We start from the raw sequence: 14,743 nt of genomic DNA, 5'->3' as shown, positions 1-14,743 counted from the left end.
ACACTTCCTTATTCACTTTCACCACAGCAGTCATGATTTTATAGACCTCTATCATATCCCCCCTTAGGTATCACTTTTCTAAGCTGAACGGCCCCAGTCTTTTTAACCTCTCCTCATATGGAAGCTGGTTTATACCCCTAATCATTTTTGTTGCCCTTCTCTGATCTTTTTCCAAATCTAATATTCCTTTTTTGAGATGGGGCAGCCAGAACTACATGCTGTACTCAAGGTGTGGGCGTACCATGGATTTATACAGTGGCATTATGATATTTTCTGTCTTATTATCTATCTCTTTCCTAATGGTTCCCAACATTCTGTTAGCTTTTTTGACCGCCGCAGCACATCAAGCAGATGTTTTCAGAGAACTATCCATGACAACTTCAAGATCTTTCTTGAGTGGTAACAGCTAATTTAGACCCCATTACTTCATATTTATAGTTGGGGACTATGTTTTTCAATGTGCATTACTTTGTATTTATCAACACTGAATTTCATCTGACATTTTGTTGCCCAGTCACCCAGTTTTGTGAGATCCCTTTGTAACTCTTCGCAGTCTGCTTTGGACTTAACTATCCGGAGTAATTTTGTATCATCTGCAAACTTTGCCACTTCACTGTTCACCCCTTTTCCCAGATCATTTATTAATATGTTGATCAGCGCTGGTCCCAGTGCAGATCCTTGGGGGACCCAACTATTTACCTCTTTCCACTGGGTAAACTGACCATTCAGTCCCACCCTTTGTTTCCTGTCTTTTAACCAGTTACTGATCTGTGAGAGGACCTTCCCTCTTATCCCATGACTGCTCACTTTGCTTAAGAGCCTTGAATCCTATTAAAGTCAATAGGATGGGACTGGTTCCTGGCAAAATGTTGTTATTAGCGGGAACTCGTTAATATCAGGGTTGTTATTAGGGAGCATATACTATAATTATTTTCACTGCATATATTGCATAGCACCCACAATGTGCTGGATACCGTACAAGCACATAAGGAGATACGGATGGTACCCTGCAGAGCTTATAACGTACACAGCCCAGACAAACATACAAGCTGAACACATTAATAGAGAAGTCACAAATCCTGCCCCTGGGCTCGGGCTCCTTACTAGATTGGAACCAAGGCCTCCAAGAGGGTAAAGACCTGTTGTGCCGACTGGGCCTACACATTTACCCCGATTGTCGGCTCAACTGTAAAAAGCATGTAAAGTTTGTAAAATGTCACAATAACCTATAACAACAAATATTAAGGGAGACGATATGAAAGGGAGACACAACACCCATCACTCCCTTTCTGGGTCCTTAAAAGAAAATGATTTGGTGGGAAAAGTCTGGAAAGAACAAAAAGAACAGCTGGAAAGAACAGACAGACACTACTGGAACGAGCTTCACCATCACGGCTGCCACTCCGGCCATTTCCTGGGACCCCGGCCTTCATCATCCTGATCCCGTGAGGTGTCCTGGCCAGAACGGGCCAGGGATGGGGGTGGCGGAACCAGATGACATCGCCACCTCCACCAGCCCCAGCTGAATCCCAGACACCATGTGGGATGACAGTTATTACCATGGTCCATACCATCTAAGAGATGGTCAAACAGCTGGGGAATTTTCCATCTAAAAACTGTCTCCAGCTAAAGGGCAAGGGAACAAGGGATGCTGTTAAAATGAAAGCTTTATCTAATACTTTAAATTTCAAATGCTTAGCCCATTTAGTCCATCTAAATTAACAGAACAGGCCCCAGATCCCACTACCAATTCTCTCAGTTAACCAGTCCCCTTCAACTTATTAAAACCACTAGTTGTTTTTAACCAACACACTAGTCAGACACCAGTGCGTCTGCCTGGGAATCCAGAGACACCAGGTCAACCCCACGGTCCTGCAGAGATTTCCAGTACCTCACTGAGCTTGTTGGAGTTGAGATCCCCCAGCAACAGTGTATCTGAGGTATGGGCCACAAGATACCTCTCCTTCCCCAAAATCTTCACCTCATCAATCTCATAGCCATAGTGGGATTTCAGCACCACTCGGGTTCCTGTGGAGAGGTTCTTCACAATGACCTGGAGAGAGCAGGGCGAGAGGTAAGGAAGCTGGCTGGACCCTACAGGAGCAGAACACAAGAGCCCTCGCCCTAAGGAAGGTACATGTCTATCTGTCTAGGTAGTTCTATGCCCCAGCCCCTCACAAACACAGCACCCCTGCAGGAAAGGGAGCATTACCCTCACACACACCCCCATTGTACCCATGGGGAACTATGGCACAAGGAGACTGAGTGACTTGTTCAAGGGCACACAATGAGCCTATGTTAGAGCCAGGAACTGACACCAGGTCTGTCATCCCAGCTGCCCTCCACCACTCACCCACACTGAATCTTGTTCCTAAAATATGCAAAAACATACACATTTCCCAGCAAACTGATGGAGATGGATCCCTTGGTTAGCAATGGGATTTTACCCTTGCCTGGTAATGTACTGTGTTGACTTCTGTGTATATTTTCCAAATTTTAAGGGCCAAAGTTTGGCGTGGGGTGGGCAGGAGGGCAAGGAGAGAGGCTGGATTCCGTTTCCAGAATTTTTAATGTTTGGGTGTTTTACTTTTTAATGTTAACTCTTTTGAACAGAATTTTTTAAACACAGCCCATGTTTTATTGGGGATGGGTGTAAGCAGGAGCCCAGCTGTGAGAGCTTATGAGACCCATCACAGCAGGGGTGTGACAGGGGAGGGGGGATAGCTTTGAGCATTGGCGTCCTAAACCCAGGGTTGTGAGTTCAATCCTTGAGGGGGCCACTTAGGGATCTAGGGTAAAATCAGTACTTGGTCCTGCTAGTGAAGGCAGGGGGCTGGACTCAATGACCTTTCAAGGTCCCTTCCAGTTCTAGGAAATAGGATATCTCCATTTAAAAAAACAAAAGCAGGCTGCAGGAAGTCTACAGGAGGGTCTGTGGGCTGGGGAGGCAGACCTGGGTGAGACAGGAGAGTAGCAGACAGTACTGAGGACTCCAAGCATGCCAGGTGACTGATTATCACAGCTTCACGCACAGACACCCGCTTCACACAGGCTATGAACTGCTTACCTGGCTCGGCCCCACATATGTCATTTCAAATTTATTCTTGTAAATGGTCCTGCGCAGGCAGCAATCAAACTGCTCCACCCCTCCACAAAGGGTGCCCTGGGGAGCAAACAAAAGGCAGGTAGAGTGCAGCAAGTGAAGGTCCTTAGATACTGTAATCAAGTCACTCCTCAGGCTTCTTTTCGATAAACTAAACAGATGAAGCTCTCTCACTGTAGGACATTTGCTCCAGCCCTTGAATAATCTTTGTAGCTCTTTTCTGCACCCTCTCCAATTTTTCAACATCCTTCTTAAAAAGTGGACATCAGAACTGCACGAGTATTCCAGTACTGGGCTCACCAATGCCGTATACACAGGTAAAATCTCCTCTCGACTCATACTCACCACTCCCCTGCTTATCTATCCAAGGATCACATTAGCGTTTTTCGCTAGCACGTTGCTCTGGGCGCTCATGTTGAACTGTCTGTCCAATATGATCCCTAGATCCCTTTCAGAGTCACTGCTTTCCAGGATAGAGTCTCTATTCTATAGGTATGGCCTACATTCCTTCTTCCTAGATGTCTGACCTTCTATTTGGCTGCATTAAAAACACATTTGGTTGAATGGGCCCAGCTTACCAGCTATCCTGACTGCTCTGTATGACTGCCCTGTCCTCACAGTTATTTACCATTCCACCAATCTTTGTGTCACCACAAATTTGATCAGCAGTGATTTTATATTTACTGTCAAATCATTGAAGAAAATGTAGAACAGTGTCAGGCCTAGTACGATGCCTGTGGAATCCCGCTTGAAACACCGCCATTTAATGATGGATTCCCCATTGACAACTACTTTGTGAGGTCTGTCAGCCAGTTCTTAATCCATTAACATGTACTCATTTTTTAAATCAGAATGTCATGCAGTACTAAGCCAAATGCTTTTCCATAGTCTCGGTATATTACATCGACTCAGTTATCCTTATCAACCAAACTTCTAATCTTATCACAGAATGAAACCAGGTTTGTTTGAAAGACCAAGGTCTTAAATGTGTAAAGGGAAGCAAGGAACAGCCTTGTAGGGCACATCTTTTGCCCAGGGGACTTTCAGCCTGGGATAATTTTGAACAGAATCCCCAAGACAGAGACAGGGGCACTCTCTGGTCCCTGGAATACAAGTGGTTAATGCCAGCTCAGCTCCTCCCCACTCCGCCAGGAGCTAGGGGAGACAGTCAGCAGGCTGCATTTGGGAAGACCAGGCCAAACCCCTTCTGTTATTTTCCCTGCTGCTGCTGAACCATCCCTTGTGCCATTTCTCAAACTCGTACGACTCTCATCACATACCAGACTGCAGCAACTTCTTTCCCACCCTAGATTCCAGCCCACCCTTCCTCCTTGCGTTTCTACATCCCATCCCTCCTCCCCCTTCATCTCTGGCTGGCCCTCCCAGTGCCACGTCTTGTTGACTGTAGGGACACACACCAAACTCCGCCATGCAGCAGGCAGGACCCTCACTCCAGGACACCTCAGGGTGGCTCTGGAGAAGGCTTGAGGCTATCCTTTCATGGTACGCACCGCACAGAGCCTCGAGCCATCCCTCTTCCATGCTAAGGCTGTGATTGTGTAAAGGTGTGCGATTTCTTTGGGTTTGGCTTCCTCCCAGGCACTCCTGCGGGGGCTCCAGTTCAACACCCTCAGCCTGTGGGAAGAGATGAAGCAGTGACCTTGAAAAACTACAAGCCGCAGGCGAGGAAGGCCGTTCTAAAGGAAAGGCCCAGCCATTAGGCACTATACCTGTCGTAGCTGCCAATGACGACTGACTGGCCCCCGGGGCTAGTGACTGCTGTGGTGAACTCCTTCTCCAAGGGGTCCCGGCTATAATCAAAGGTTTGAATTATGTGGCCTTCCTTTCCATAAGCTATAATCTTCTTATCGCAGCCTGCAGCCACGACACTGCTGGAAGCCCAGGTGAGGGCATATGGAGGGCAGGGGTGCGTCACCAATTTACCCTACAATAAACAAGACAGAAAGTCCTGAACAGAGCAGCAGCAGCGGCAGCAGACTGAGCAGACCAGGTACAAAGCCCCCTGCGAGCTTGTTTAAAAAGTATGTTTCTAGAGGGTTTCTAGGACTGACTGCCAAAGTTGCCACAGAAACAGCCTGAAACCAGAGCTCTGAGAGGAATGAGCTGCCCCATCACCTTAATGACAGAACAAGGAGTAATGGTCTCAAGTTGCAGTGGGGGAGGTCCAGATTGGATATTAGGAAAAACTTTTTCACTAGGAGGATGGTGAAGCACTGGAATGGGTTACCTAGGGAGGTCGTGGAATCTCCTTCCTTAGAGGTTATTAAGGTCAGGCTTGACAAAGCCCTGGCTGGGATGATTTAGTTGGGAATTGGTCCTGCTTTGAGCAGGGGGTTGGACTAGATACCTCTTGAGGTCCCTTCCAACCCTGATATTCTGTGATTCTATGATTCTATGAATGTGTGTTAACTCTGAACTCTACTGTTGACAATTTAAATGTCGACACTGTCAACTACAGTGTTGCACACGTCATCGCTTCTACCAAAGGACAGACAGAAAAACAAACAAAAAAGCCATCAAGTTGACCTCACTTTGCTCAGCCAATATTTCACTGCTGATCCTGGCAACAAAAACATCCTGATTGCATGGATCACAGGGCTGGATGCTGGGCTGGGGCATAAAGGGGAGCCTGGTTGCTCTTCTTAAGTTGCTGGGACCAGGAATTATTACTACCAATAATAATAGTAACAGGAGTTCAAGCCCCCTAAAACTTTCTGTCACCCCTGCTGCAGTCCCCAGGGGCAGGGAAAGAGAAGATGCACCCCACACCCACATGCCAAACCTCATTATTTACCATGGTGACTGGTTTTCTAGGAACACAGGAACTGCCAGACCGGATCTAGCCCAGGAAAGGTAAAAGAACCCTGCAGTAGCCGATGTAGAATAATCTGTCCCCCACATTAGGTCTCTCTGGGTACATCTATGCTGCAGTTGGGAGTGTAATTTTCAGCCTAGGCAGACTTACCCGCACTAGTTTGATCGAGCTAGCACACTAAAAACAGCAGCACAGCCATAACTACAAGGGCAGTGGCACGGGCTAGACACTCAAGTATGTACCTAGGGGTTACGGCAGAACTGTACTCATGCAGCTAGCTTCTGCCTCCACACATGTAGCCATGGCTGTACTGCTATTTTTAGCACACTAGTTCGATCAAAGTGACAAGGGTATGTCTACCAGAGCCAAAAATTACACCCCGGGCTGCAGTGCAGACATACCCGCGTAGTTAGAGATCAGCTTAAGCCCTGAAAGAGGTTGAACATCCCCGCCAGAATTTGGTTAGCGTTCATTATGACAGTTCTGCATATTCTTGCTAGCCATATAAACATCCAAACCCTTTTTGAAATCTTGTTAAGTTCTTGGCCTCCAAAAACTTCCTGTGAGTTCCACAATCTTTTACATGTTGTGTGAAAAAGTATTTCCCTTTACCCATTTTGAATTCCCACCTTTCACTTTCACTCGGTGGCCCCTGGTTCTTGTGTACAGTGTTGCCTCTGCACAGATACACTCATGGGATGCACCTCCTGGGAAGCAGTGCCTGTTGGGGCTGCACAACCAATCTCATGTGGCAACAGCTATTCGAAACTGAGGCTGCAAGAGGGTCAGTTGCCTCAGTTCCTCTTGCTAAAGCCAAGGGCTTCATGAGAGCAGCCCTCCAAGGAAGAGGGGAAGGCAGCAGGAGGGGAATAGCAAGAATATTACTCTTGGGGGAATTTTGCGCTACTGCGCGCTTGCATAATTAATGAGCCCTGCAGATTTTTAATTTTTTGCACAGAAAAAAGCTTCTGCCGAAATGTTGCTGCAGTTCTGCCTTTTGCCCACCAGAGGGCGTTGTGGCAACAGAACAACACTGCAGCTCAGAGCCAGCAAGGGAAGAGAGAGAGCTGCCTTCTTCGCAGAGCTTGTCAGACCAGGTCAGGAGACAGGGGCTATGGGGAGACAGACAGCGTGGGGTGCTGGGGGGTCAGACAGGAGCTATGGGGAGACAGACAGCGTGGGGTGCTGGAGGGGTCAGACAGGGGCTCATAGGGGCTAGTGGGGGAAGACAGACTGGGGCAGAGGCTGAATGGGAGTGGAAAAGTGGCACGGGGGGAGGGAGGTGCAGAGCTACACAGGGACAGGGGAGTGGCTAGGTAGGGGCCCAGAGACACATGGGGACGGGGGCAGATGTGCCTGACTGAATGGGAGAGGCTAGGGGGTCAGCCAGGGTCTGCATGGGGGAAGCTCCCTAACAATCCCTCCCTGCCCCTCCACCCAAAAACCTGTTCCATACTTTTTCCGCCCATACCCAACAACCCTCCAAGTTCACACCCAGGATCCTTCCCAGCAATATACTTCCCTCTCCCTCAGCTCCTCCATTACCCCTAACTCCCCCCAGCCTTTGCAATGCTTCTGAGGGGTGCGGGAAATAGGGTTCTGTACTATAGTTAAAATGAATTATTACTCAGCGTTATATATTAATATGCCTAGTAAGGAATCTATTTGTCAAAAAATATTTCCTGAATCTTTTTTGTTGTCTGTATTGTTACAGACATACTTGGTGACAGGTATTTTGAAATAAATGACCAAAAATAATTGAAACTGGTGTGATTATATTGTGTTATTTTGACAAATAAAATATGCAGAATTTTAAAATATTGTGCGCAGAATTTTTATTTTTTTGGCGCAGAATTCCACCAGGAGTAGAATATGCAGTGGCAATGCATGGGGAACCAAACAGTTCTCTAAGGTCGCCTCTGCATATTCCCACTTGTGGGAAGCCAGCAAGTCCTAGTCAAACACAGATTGCAGATCCGTTCCCCCAGAGCAAATATCAGATCTAGATGTCATGCTACAGCAGCACTGAGTACGTGTGAAAGAACTTCCGGTAGCAGCTCTGCAGATTTCTGTAACAGAAAGATTACAGAGGCAGGACTATTATAATTATAATTAGTAGCAGTGTTAGTATGACAGGCCGTGGACTCAGTATACCTTCGCCCTGGCAGAAGGATCTCTAAGACCATCAGGTTCTGTCACCCTGGGTAACATATATGCACAACCTACTCCAGCTAGAGAGGGAAGGGCCGAGTGGAAATGACATTTCCTTTTCCCTGAGCAAGGCCATGGGGTCCAGCTTTCTGTGATCAGAATGAGGTTTTGGGAAGACCATTGGAAGAGGACTGGTCTGGCTAGGTGGCACTCAGACACTACATTCAGCAAGAATTTGGGATGAGGCCACAAGACGACTTTGCCCCTGTGGCACGTTGTGAAGGAGGATCAGCCACTAAAGCTGTTCACTTACTCTTCCTGTTACTGCAATTAAAATGCTGCTTTGAGTGACAGCTGGAATAACGAGTACTCTTCCCTCTCCTGTCCACTATGGATAGCTTGAAAAGCTTGGCTTAGGACTGTTTGGTCTCAAGCCTTCTCAGGAGGAAACCCTAGGTGATCATTACAAATGGAAATCTCCTCTTAAAATCTGTTGGTGCAACTATGAAGAATACACCAGGGGGCAGTGGGAAGAAGGCAATACACATACCCCACAGCTCTCACAACTTGAGCGCTGTTCTCCTGGGCCCCATGGAGATGTGGATAGCCTTGGGTCTCACAGGCACTGGGGTAATTCCCCTACCCACACGAATTCTAGATCTAGACACCCTTCCATGGTTTATTCAGTGCTCCATTAGCCACGCAGTGATGAAAGCAATCTGCTGCCCCTCCTCTGACCGGCCCTCCCTTCCACAGGTCCCAGTTACTCTTCAGGCCTGGTGTGACTGGGGAGGAAGGATGTGTGCAAGAGGGAGTCTTTTCCAAAGAGCCATTCAGTACCTGTGATTCACCTGAGCCTTCGTCATCAAAGAAGTAGCGCACAATGGTTCCATCTGCATGGCCAGACAGGATCCCCTTCCCAGATACACTGTCAAGAGATACCAGGACAAGTCGGCATAGAGTCACAGCAGCACTCATGGTCCCACTTTTCCCTCCCATCCCCAGCAGATCTGATTCAAATGGGGTTGCAGGAGTCAATGGTAGCCCACTGTTTCTCCCTAGTTACTTCTTGATAGTGCCCACAATCTGCCCGATGGCACACACATATCAAGGTCTCAATGCTGCCCCAGAGACCTCATAGTCTCTGTAAAGACAAAGCAGACAGACCGACATGGGGAGGGGAAAGTGGGAAGGGAAGGGTATAATGACCTGATAATGCAATGTGACAGTATTATTGGTAAAACACACAGAAGCCGGGAACCCCAAGGAAGGGGGGCTCTGGGCTTATTTATCTTTATAGTGGAGCCTATGAAGCTGCCCCATCAGCACTAAGGAGGACTCTTCAGAGCCAGCAGCTGGGCCAGGAGACTGAGCTGCGGCAGTGGGAGCCTGCGGCAGCACCATACTCACTTGGAGGTTAATGAGACCACAAAAGAATCTGTCCCATAAATGGTGGAGGACTTGTTGGTCTTTGTATTTGCTAAACGAACCTGAGGGAGAGAAGGACACTGGTCAGGGCAGTCAGTCTCTGTCCTCATGTCAGAAACAAGGATTCACTCGTGGTGCAGCACAACATGGCTTTTAAACAGAACGAGGGAGAGCTCTCCTCTAGGCTGGGCTGGCACCTTTAGGCCAAGCAGCAAGGTAAGCAATCACACGGAGCTCTGTGGTCTCTGGTGGGTTGCGGGGAAGGAGTGGAAGCTGTAGTGGATGAATAACTCACTCTCATGCCATGCTGCACAGTCGTGAGAGACTCACAGGGAATTGGTGTAGTAGAGCAAGTCACCAGCATAATCCCTTCACTGCTGAGCAGTGCCCGGGGCCCATAACTCAGTGACAGCATTAGGCTTCTCTACCTTCCCCTCGGCGAGTCCAAAGACAATGATGTTCTCTGCTGGCCACAGCAAACAGGTCACTGCGCTCTGTCAGGGAAAGGCACAAAGAAATTAGAGCTCTCAGCCAAGCTAAGCGGCTTCCTGCCCCACAGGCAGCAATGCCACTCCAATTCGACACAGAGCTATCAGCACATGGAGCCTGGAGCAGGTATTAACGGGACAGCACCCAGAATCCTGAGTGGGACTGAGATGAGAATCCCCATGGAGGAGCCTGGATTGGGTCCATTTGTGATGTTGTATGGACTATGGGTGACCGTTATAATATTATGGATACCAATATTACAAAATTCCAATGAGTCATACAAGAAATGCCATATAAGGTATCAGTAGAAACGTTATAATTTGTCAAATATGATACTCTTGTTTATATGTATGTATTATCTTTGTATGAGTTATAAATAGGTGTGATATATTGATATCTTAAACTTGTGCTGTGTTTCTGGGTGACACCCCCAGACAGATTGGCATCAGCACCACCTAGCCCGCTTAATGACCCATCAAGGGCAATCAGCCGTACAATGAATCCACTGAGAGAAGGCAGGGGCTATGAGTAGGGCTCCGTGTCTGTCACGGATTCCATGACGTCCTGCTACCTCCGTGACTTCTGCAGCAGCTGGTGTGGCTGACCACAGGGGTGCCCGAGCAGCTGGCTCTGGGGACCACACGAGCTGTGGCCGATGTGGCTGGCCCGGGGAGCAGCCACAGCTCGGTGGCTCCTGGCAGCAGTCCGGGGGCGGCCGGAGCAGCGGCTGGCCCCCTGGGGCTCCCCTCCTGGTGGCAGCGAGAGCTGCTGCTGGCCCTCTGGGGCTCCCCCCGTGAGGCAGCTGAAGCAACAGTGGACCCCCACAGAGCTTCCCCCTGGCAGAGGTTGGAGCAGCAGCGGGCCCCCCCCGAGGGCTTCTCCCCCACCCCACAGCTGGTGCCGCAAGCCCCCCGGGCTTCCCCCAAGATTCAATCAGGATATTTATGATATAAGTCATGGACAGGTCATAGGCTGTGATTTTTTGTTTCTTGCCCGTGACCTGTCCATGACTTTTACTAAAAATACCCACGATTAAATCGTAGCCTTAGCTATGAGTCAGCAGGACATGTAGGGATATGCCTGTGGACTGGGGACTCCAAGAGCTTTTCCATGCCCATGTGCTGTGAGCTTGTGTTTGGGACAAAGGAAGTACACACCACCTGACAAATTATATAAAAGGCAGCTGCCTCTTCTCCATTTTATCTTCAGTCCTGCTCCTCGCCACTGGAGCAACTTCTCTACAAACTGAAGCTTTGAACAAAGGACTGATAGACCCATTCTGACACATGGCCAGAAAGGGTTAAGCAGCTTGCAGGCTAATTGACCCACAGTCAACCTTTAGAAACATGTTAGAAAAGTATCTAAACAGGGGATAGCTCCCTTTTGTGGACACCCAGTCAGCCAGTTGGCTATGGAATCCCTCTTGGTGGTTGTTCTCTGCTTGCTTTACCTGAAAAGGGTTAACAAGCCCACAGGTAAAAGGAAAAGAGTGGGCACCTGGGAGGGCTAGAACTTTTTAAAATTGGAAAAATTTTCTCTTTGTCTGTGTGTTGTTGTTCTCCGGGAAAGAGGGGAACGGGGAGCAGTAATGCTGTAAGAAGCTGAAAGCCAGTTATGAAAAACCATCAGATCATACCTAGAGATTGTTTATCTGAAACCCCAGATATGTAAGTAAATTAGGGAACATCTAGAAAGACGTGATTAGGTTTATTTCTGATTGGCTTGTGGACTCCTCCGTGCTAACCCCAAATGCTTTGTTTTGCTTGTAACCTTTAAGTTTGACTTCAAGAAGATTATTCTCGATGTTTAATTTTTGTAAGTGGGTTTTTTAAATCTAGCAAAAGCCTAAGTTCCAGATGTATTTTTTTCTTTTTGTTTTTAATAAAATTTACCTTTTTTAAGAACAGGACTGAATTTTTGGTGTCCTAAGAGGTTTGTGCATATGTTGTTTGATTAGCTGGTGGCAACAGCTGATTTCCTTTGTTTTTCTTTCTCAGCTCTTCCCCAGAGGGGGGGTGAAAGGGCTTGAGGGTACCCCACAGGAAGGAATTCCCAAGTGCACCTTTCTGGTTTCAAAGGGGGTTCTGCACTTGGGTGGTGGCAGCATCTACCAATCCAAGGTCAGAGAGAAACTGTAACCTTGGGAGTTTAATACAAGCCTGGAGTGGCCAGTATTAATTTTTAAAATCCTTGCAGGCTCCCACCTTCTGCACTCCAAGTGCCAGAGTGGGGAATCAGCCTTGACAAGGGCTGTGACGCTGCACCCCATATTCTTCACAGTGATATTATTAGGATATGATTATGACATAATTATGATGTATTTTATGCAAGATTAGTCATGTGAGATGTCATTGAAAAGGTTATGATTTGCTGAATATGACTATATTCATATGCATGTATAATTTTTGCATCTGAAGTTATAAATATTGATTATGTATCTGTACTTCAGTGTACTTACAACTGGTTGATGCCCGCTAGACAAGATGCTTTCATTCTAGAGAGAGGGTGGGCAAGGGCCATTAGGGAAGAACAGCAGGCCTTAGGAGAAGCTTACCTCCCACCCCGTGAGCCTTCCTGTGAATGCTCTAAATAGCCTGTGAGTAATGACTGCTGTGACTCAACAAGGACATGTGATGAGACCACATGTCTCTGGACTCCATCTCGGGCTGTCAGTGTTTTTCCACAGACCGGTCTCGGCACCAAGCTTTGTAACAAAGGGTTCCTGCCATATGCAAAAGCTATATAAGGCAGGGAATGACATCATCTCGTGTTCTTCACTCCCCACCCAAGAAGACTCCTGGAAACACCTGAGGAAAAAAGACTGACCTGGGGGAAGTGCTGGATTTCTAGCCTGTGACTGGAACACCTGGGGATTCCAAGCTGTAAGCAAGAGCAGCTTGCCCTGTAAGAATCTGCAGCCTGCTTGTGTCACCTCTTAGGGTGAGACTCTGCTATTCACATCCAATCTATTTAGCATAGTAAGTTTAGTTTGCGTTTTTTGTTTATTTGCCAGGTAATCTGCTTTGATCGGTTTGCTATCACTTAAAATCGATCCTTTGTAGTTAATAAACTTGTTTTTGCTTTATCTAAACCAGTGTGTGGGAATCCTAACTCAGGGGCAAAAGGGTGTGGCATATTGCGCTCCCCATTGAGGGAAGGGGCGAATTTCATGAGCTTATGCTGTACAGTTCCCTGTGCAGTGCAAGACAGTGTAATTTGGGGTTTATACTCCAGAGGGGGTGCATGCCTGAGGAGCTGGGAGTAGCTTTCCCATGCACGGCATGGCCAGACAGCCTGCTTGTAACTGCAGCTGGGTGTGTCCCTACCTGTATGCATGCTGGTGAAAGTGCAGGCTGGAAGGCTGTGTAGCTTGTCACAGCAGCACAGTATGAGAGGGAGCCCAGGCTGGTGGGTCAGGGGGCTCAGTGGTACCCCAGCTCCAGATGGCACCCTGGGGGGAACCTGTCACAAGGGCCATTCCATGTTAGATGGGCTAGAACGTTGAAATGCAAATCTATATGGTTAGAGAATTAGAGGTGATACTAATTAAGAACATAAGAACGGCCATACTGGGTCAGACCAAAGGTCCATCTAGCCCAGTATCCTGTCTACTGACAGTGGCCAATGCCAGGTGCCCCAGAGGGAGTGAACCCAACAGGTAACAATCAAGTGATCTCTCTCCTGCCATCTATCTCCACCCTCTGACAAACAGAGGCTAGGGACACCATTCCTTACCCATCCTGGCTAATAGCCATTAATGGACTTAACCACCATGAATTTATCCAGTTCTCTTTTAAACGCTGTTATAGTCCTAGCCTTCACAACCTCCTCAGATAAGGAGTTCCACAAGTTGACTGTGCGCTGTGTGAAGAAGAATTTTCTTTTATTTGTTTTAAATCTGCTGCCCATTAATTTCATTTGGTGACCCCTAGTTCTTTATTATGGGAATAAATAAATAACTTTTCCTTATCTACTTTCTCCACATCACTCATAATTTTATATACCTCTATCATATCCTCCCTTAGTCTCCTCTTTTCCAAGCAGAAGAGTCCTAGCCTCTTTAATCTCTCCTCATATGGGACCCTTTCCAAACCCCTAATCATTTTAGTTGCACTTCTCTGAACCTTTTCTAGTGCCAGTATATCTTTTTTGAGATGAGGAGACCACATCTGTATGCAGTATTCAACATGTGAGAGTACCATCGATTTATGTAAGGGCAATAATATATTCTCCATCTTATTCTTTATCCCCTTTTTAATGATCCCTAGCAGCCTGTTTGCTTTTTTGACCGCCTCTGCACACTGCGTGGACATCTTCAGAGAACTATCCACGATGACTCCAAGATCTTTCTCCTGACTTGTTGTAGTTAAATTAGCCCCCATCATATTGTATGTATAGTTGGGGTTATTTTTTCCAATGTAATTATATGTGTCAAGTATCAGAGGGGAGCCGTGTTAGTCTGGATCTGTAAAAAGCGACAAAGAGTCCTGTGGCATCTTATGGACTAACAGAAGTATTGGAGCATAAGCTTTCGTGGGTGAATACCCACTTCGTCAGACGCATGTGGTAGAAATTTCCAGAGGCAGGTATAAATATGCAGGCAAGAATCAGTCTAGAGATAACGAGGTTAGTTCAATCAGGGGGGATGAGACCCTCTTCTAGCAGTTGAGGTGTGCACACCAAGGGAGGAGAAACTGCTTTTGTAGTTGGCTAGCCATTTACAATCTTTGTTTAAT

General features: G+C 47.3%; 1 protein-coding gene across 1 annotated transcript in view; it reads right to left on the bottom strand.

Moving 5' to 3' along the window:
• IFT172 (intraflagellar transport 172) overlaps positions 1-14,743 on the bottom strand; it is a gene marked incomplete in the record, with an annotated part of 97,426 nt that overhangs the window by 70,613 nt on the left and 12,070 nt on the right. The window contains 7 exon segments of the mRNA XM_034780556.1: positions 1,892-2,053; positions 3,068-3,163; positions 4,615-4,738; positions 4,834-5,048; positions 8,931-9,018; positions 9,501-9,580; positions 9,947-10,012. Of these exon segments, the coding sequence (XP_034636447.1) occupies positions 1,892-2,053; positions 3,068-3,163; positions 4,615-4,738; positions 4,834-5,048; positions 8,931-9,018; positions 9,501-9,580; positions 9,947-10,012 (831 nt within the window).

The sequence above is a fragment of the Trachemys scripta genome, chromosome 9 (assembly GCF_013100865.1).
Source record: "Trachemys scripta elegans isolate TJP31775 chromosome 9, CAS_Tse_1.0, whole genome shotgun sequence".
In the NCBI taxonomy this organism is placed as follows: domain Eukaryota; kingdom Metazoa; phylum Chordata; order Testudines; family Emydidae; genus Trachemys; species Trachemys scripta.
This window is presented reverse-complemented; position numbering and strand designations above follow the sequence as displayed.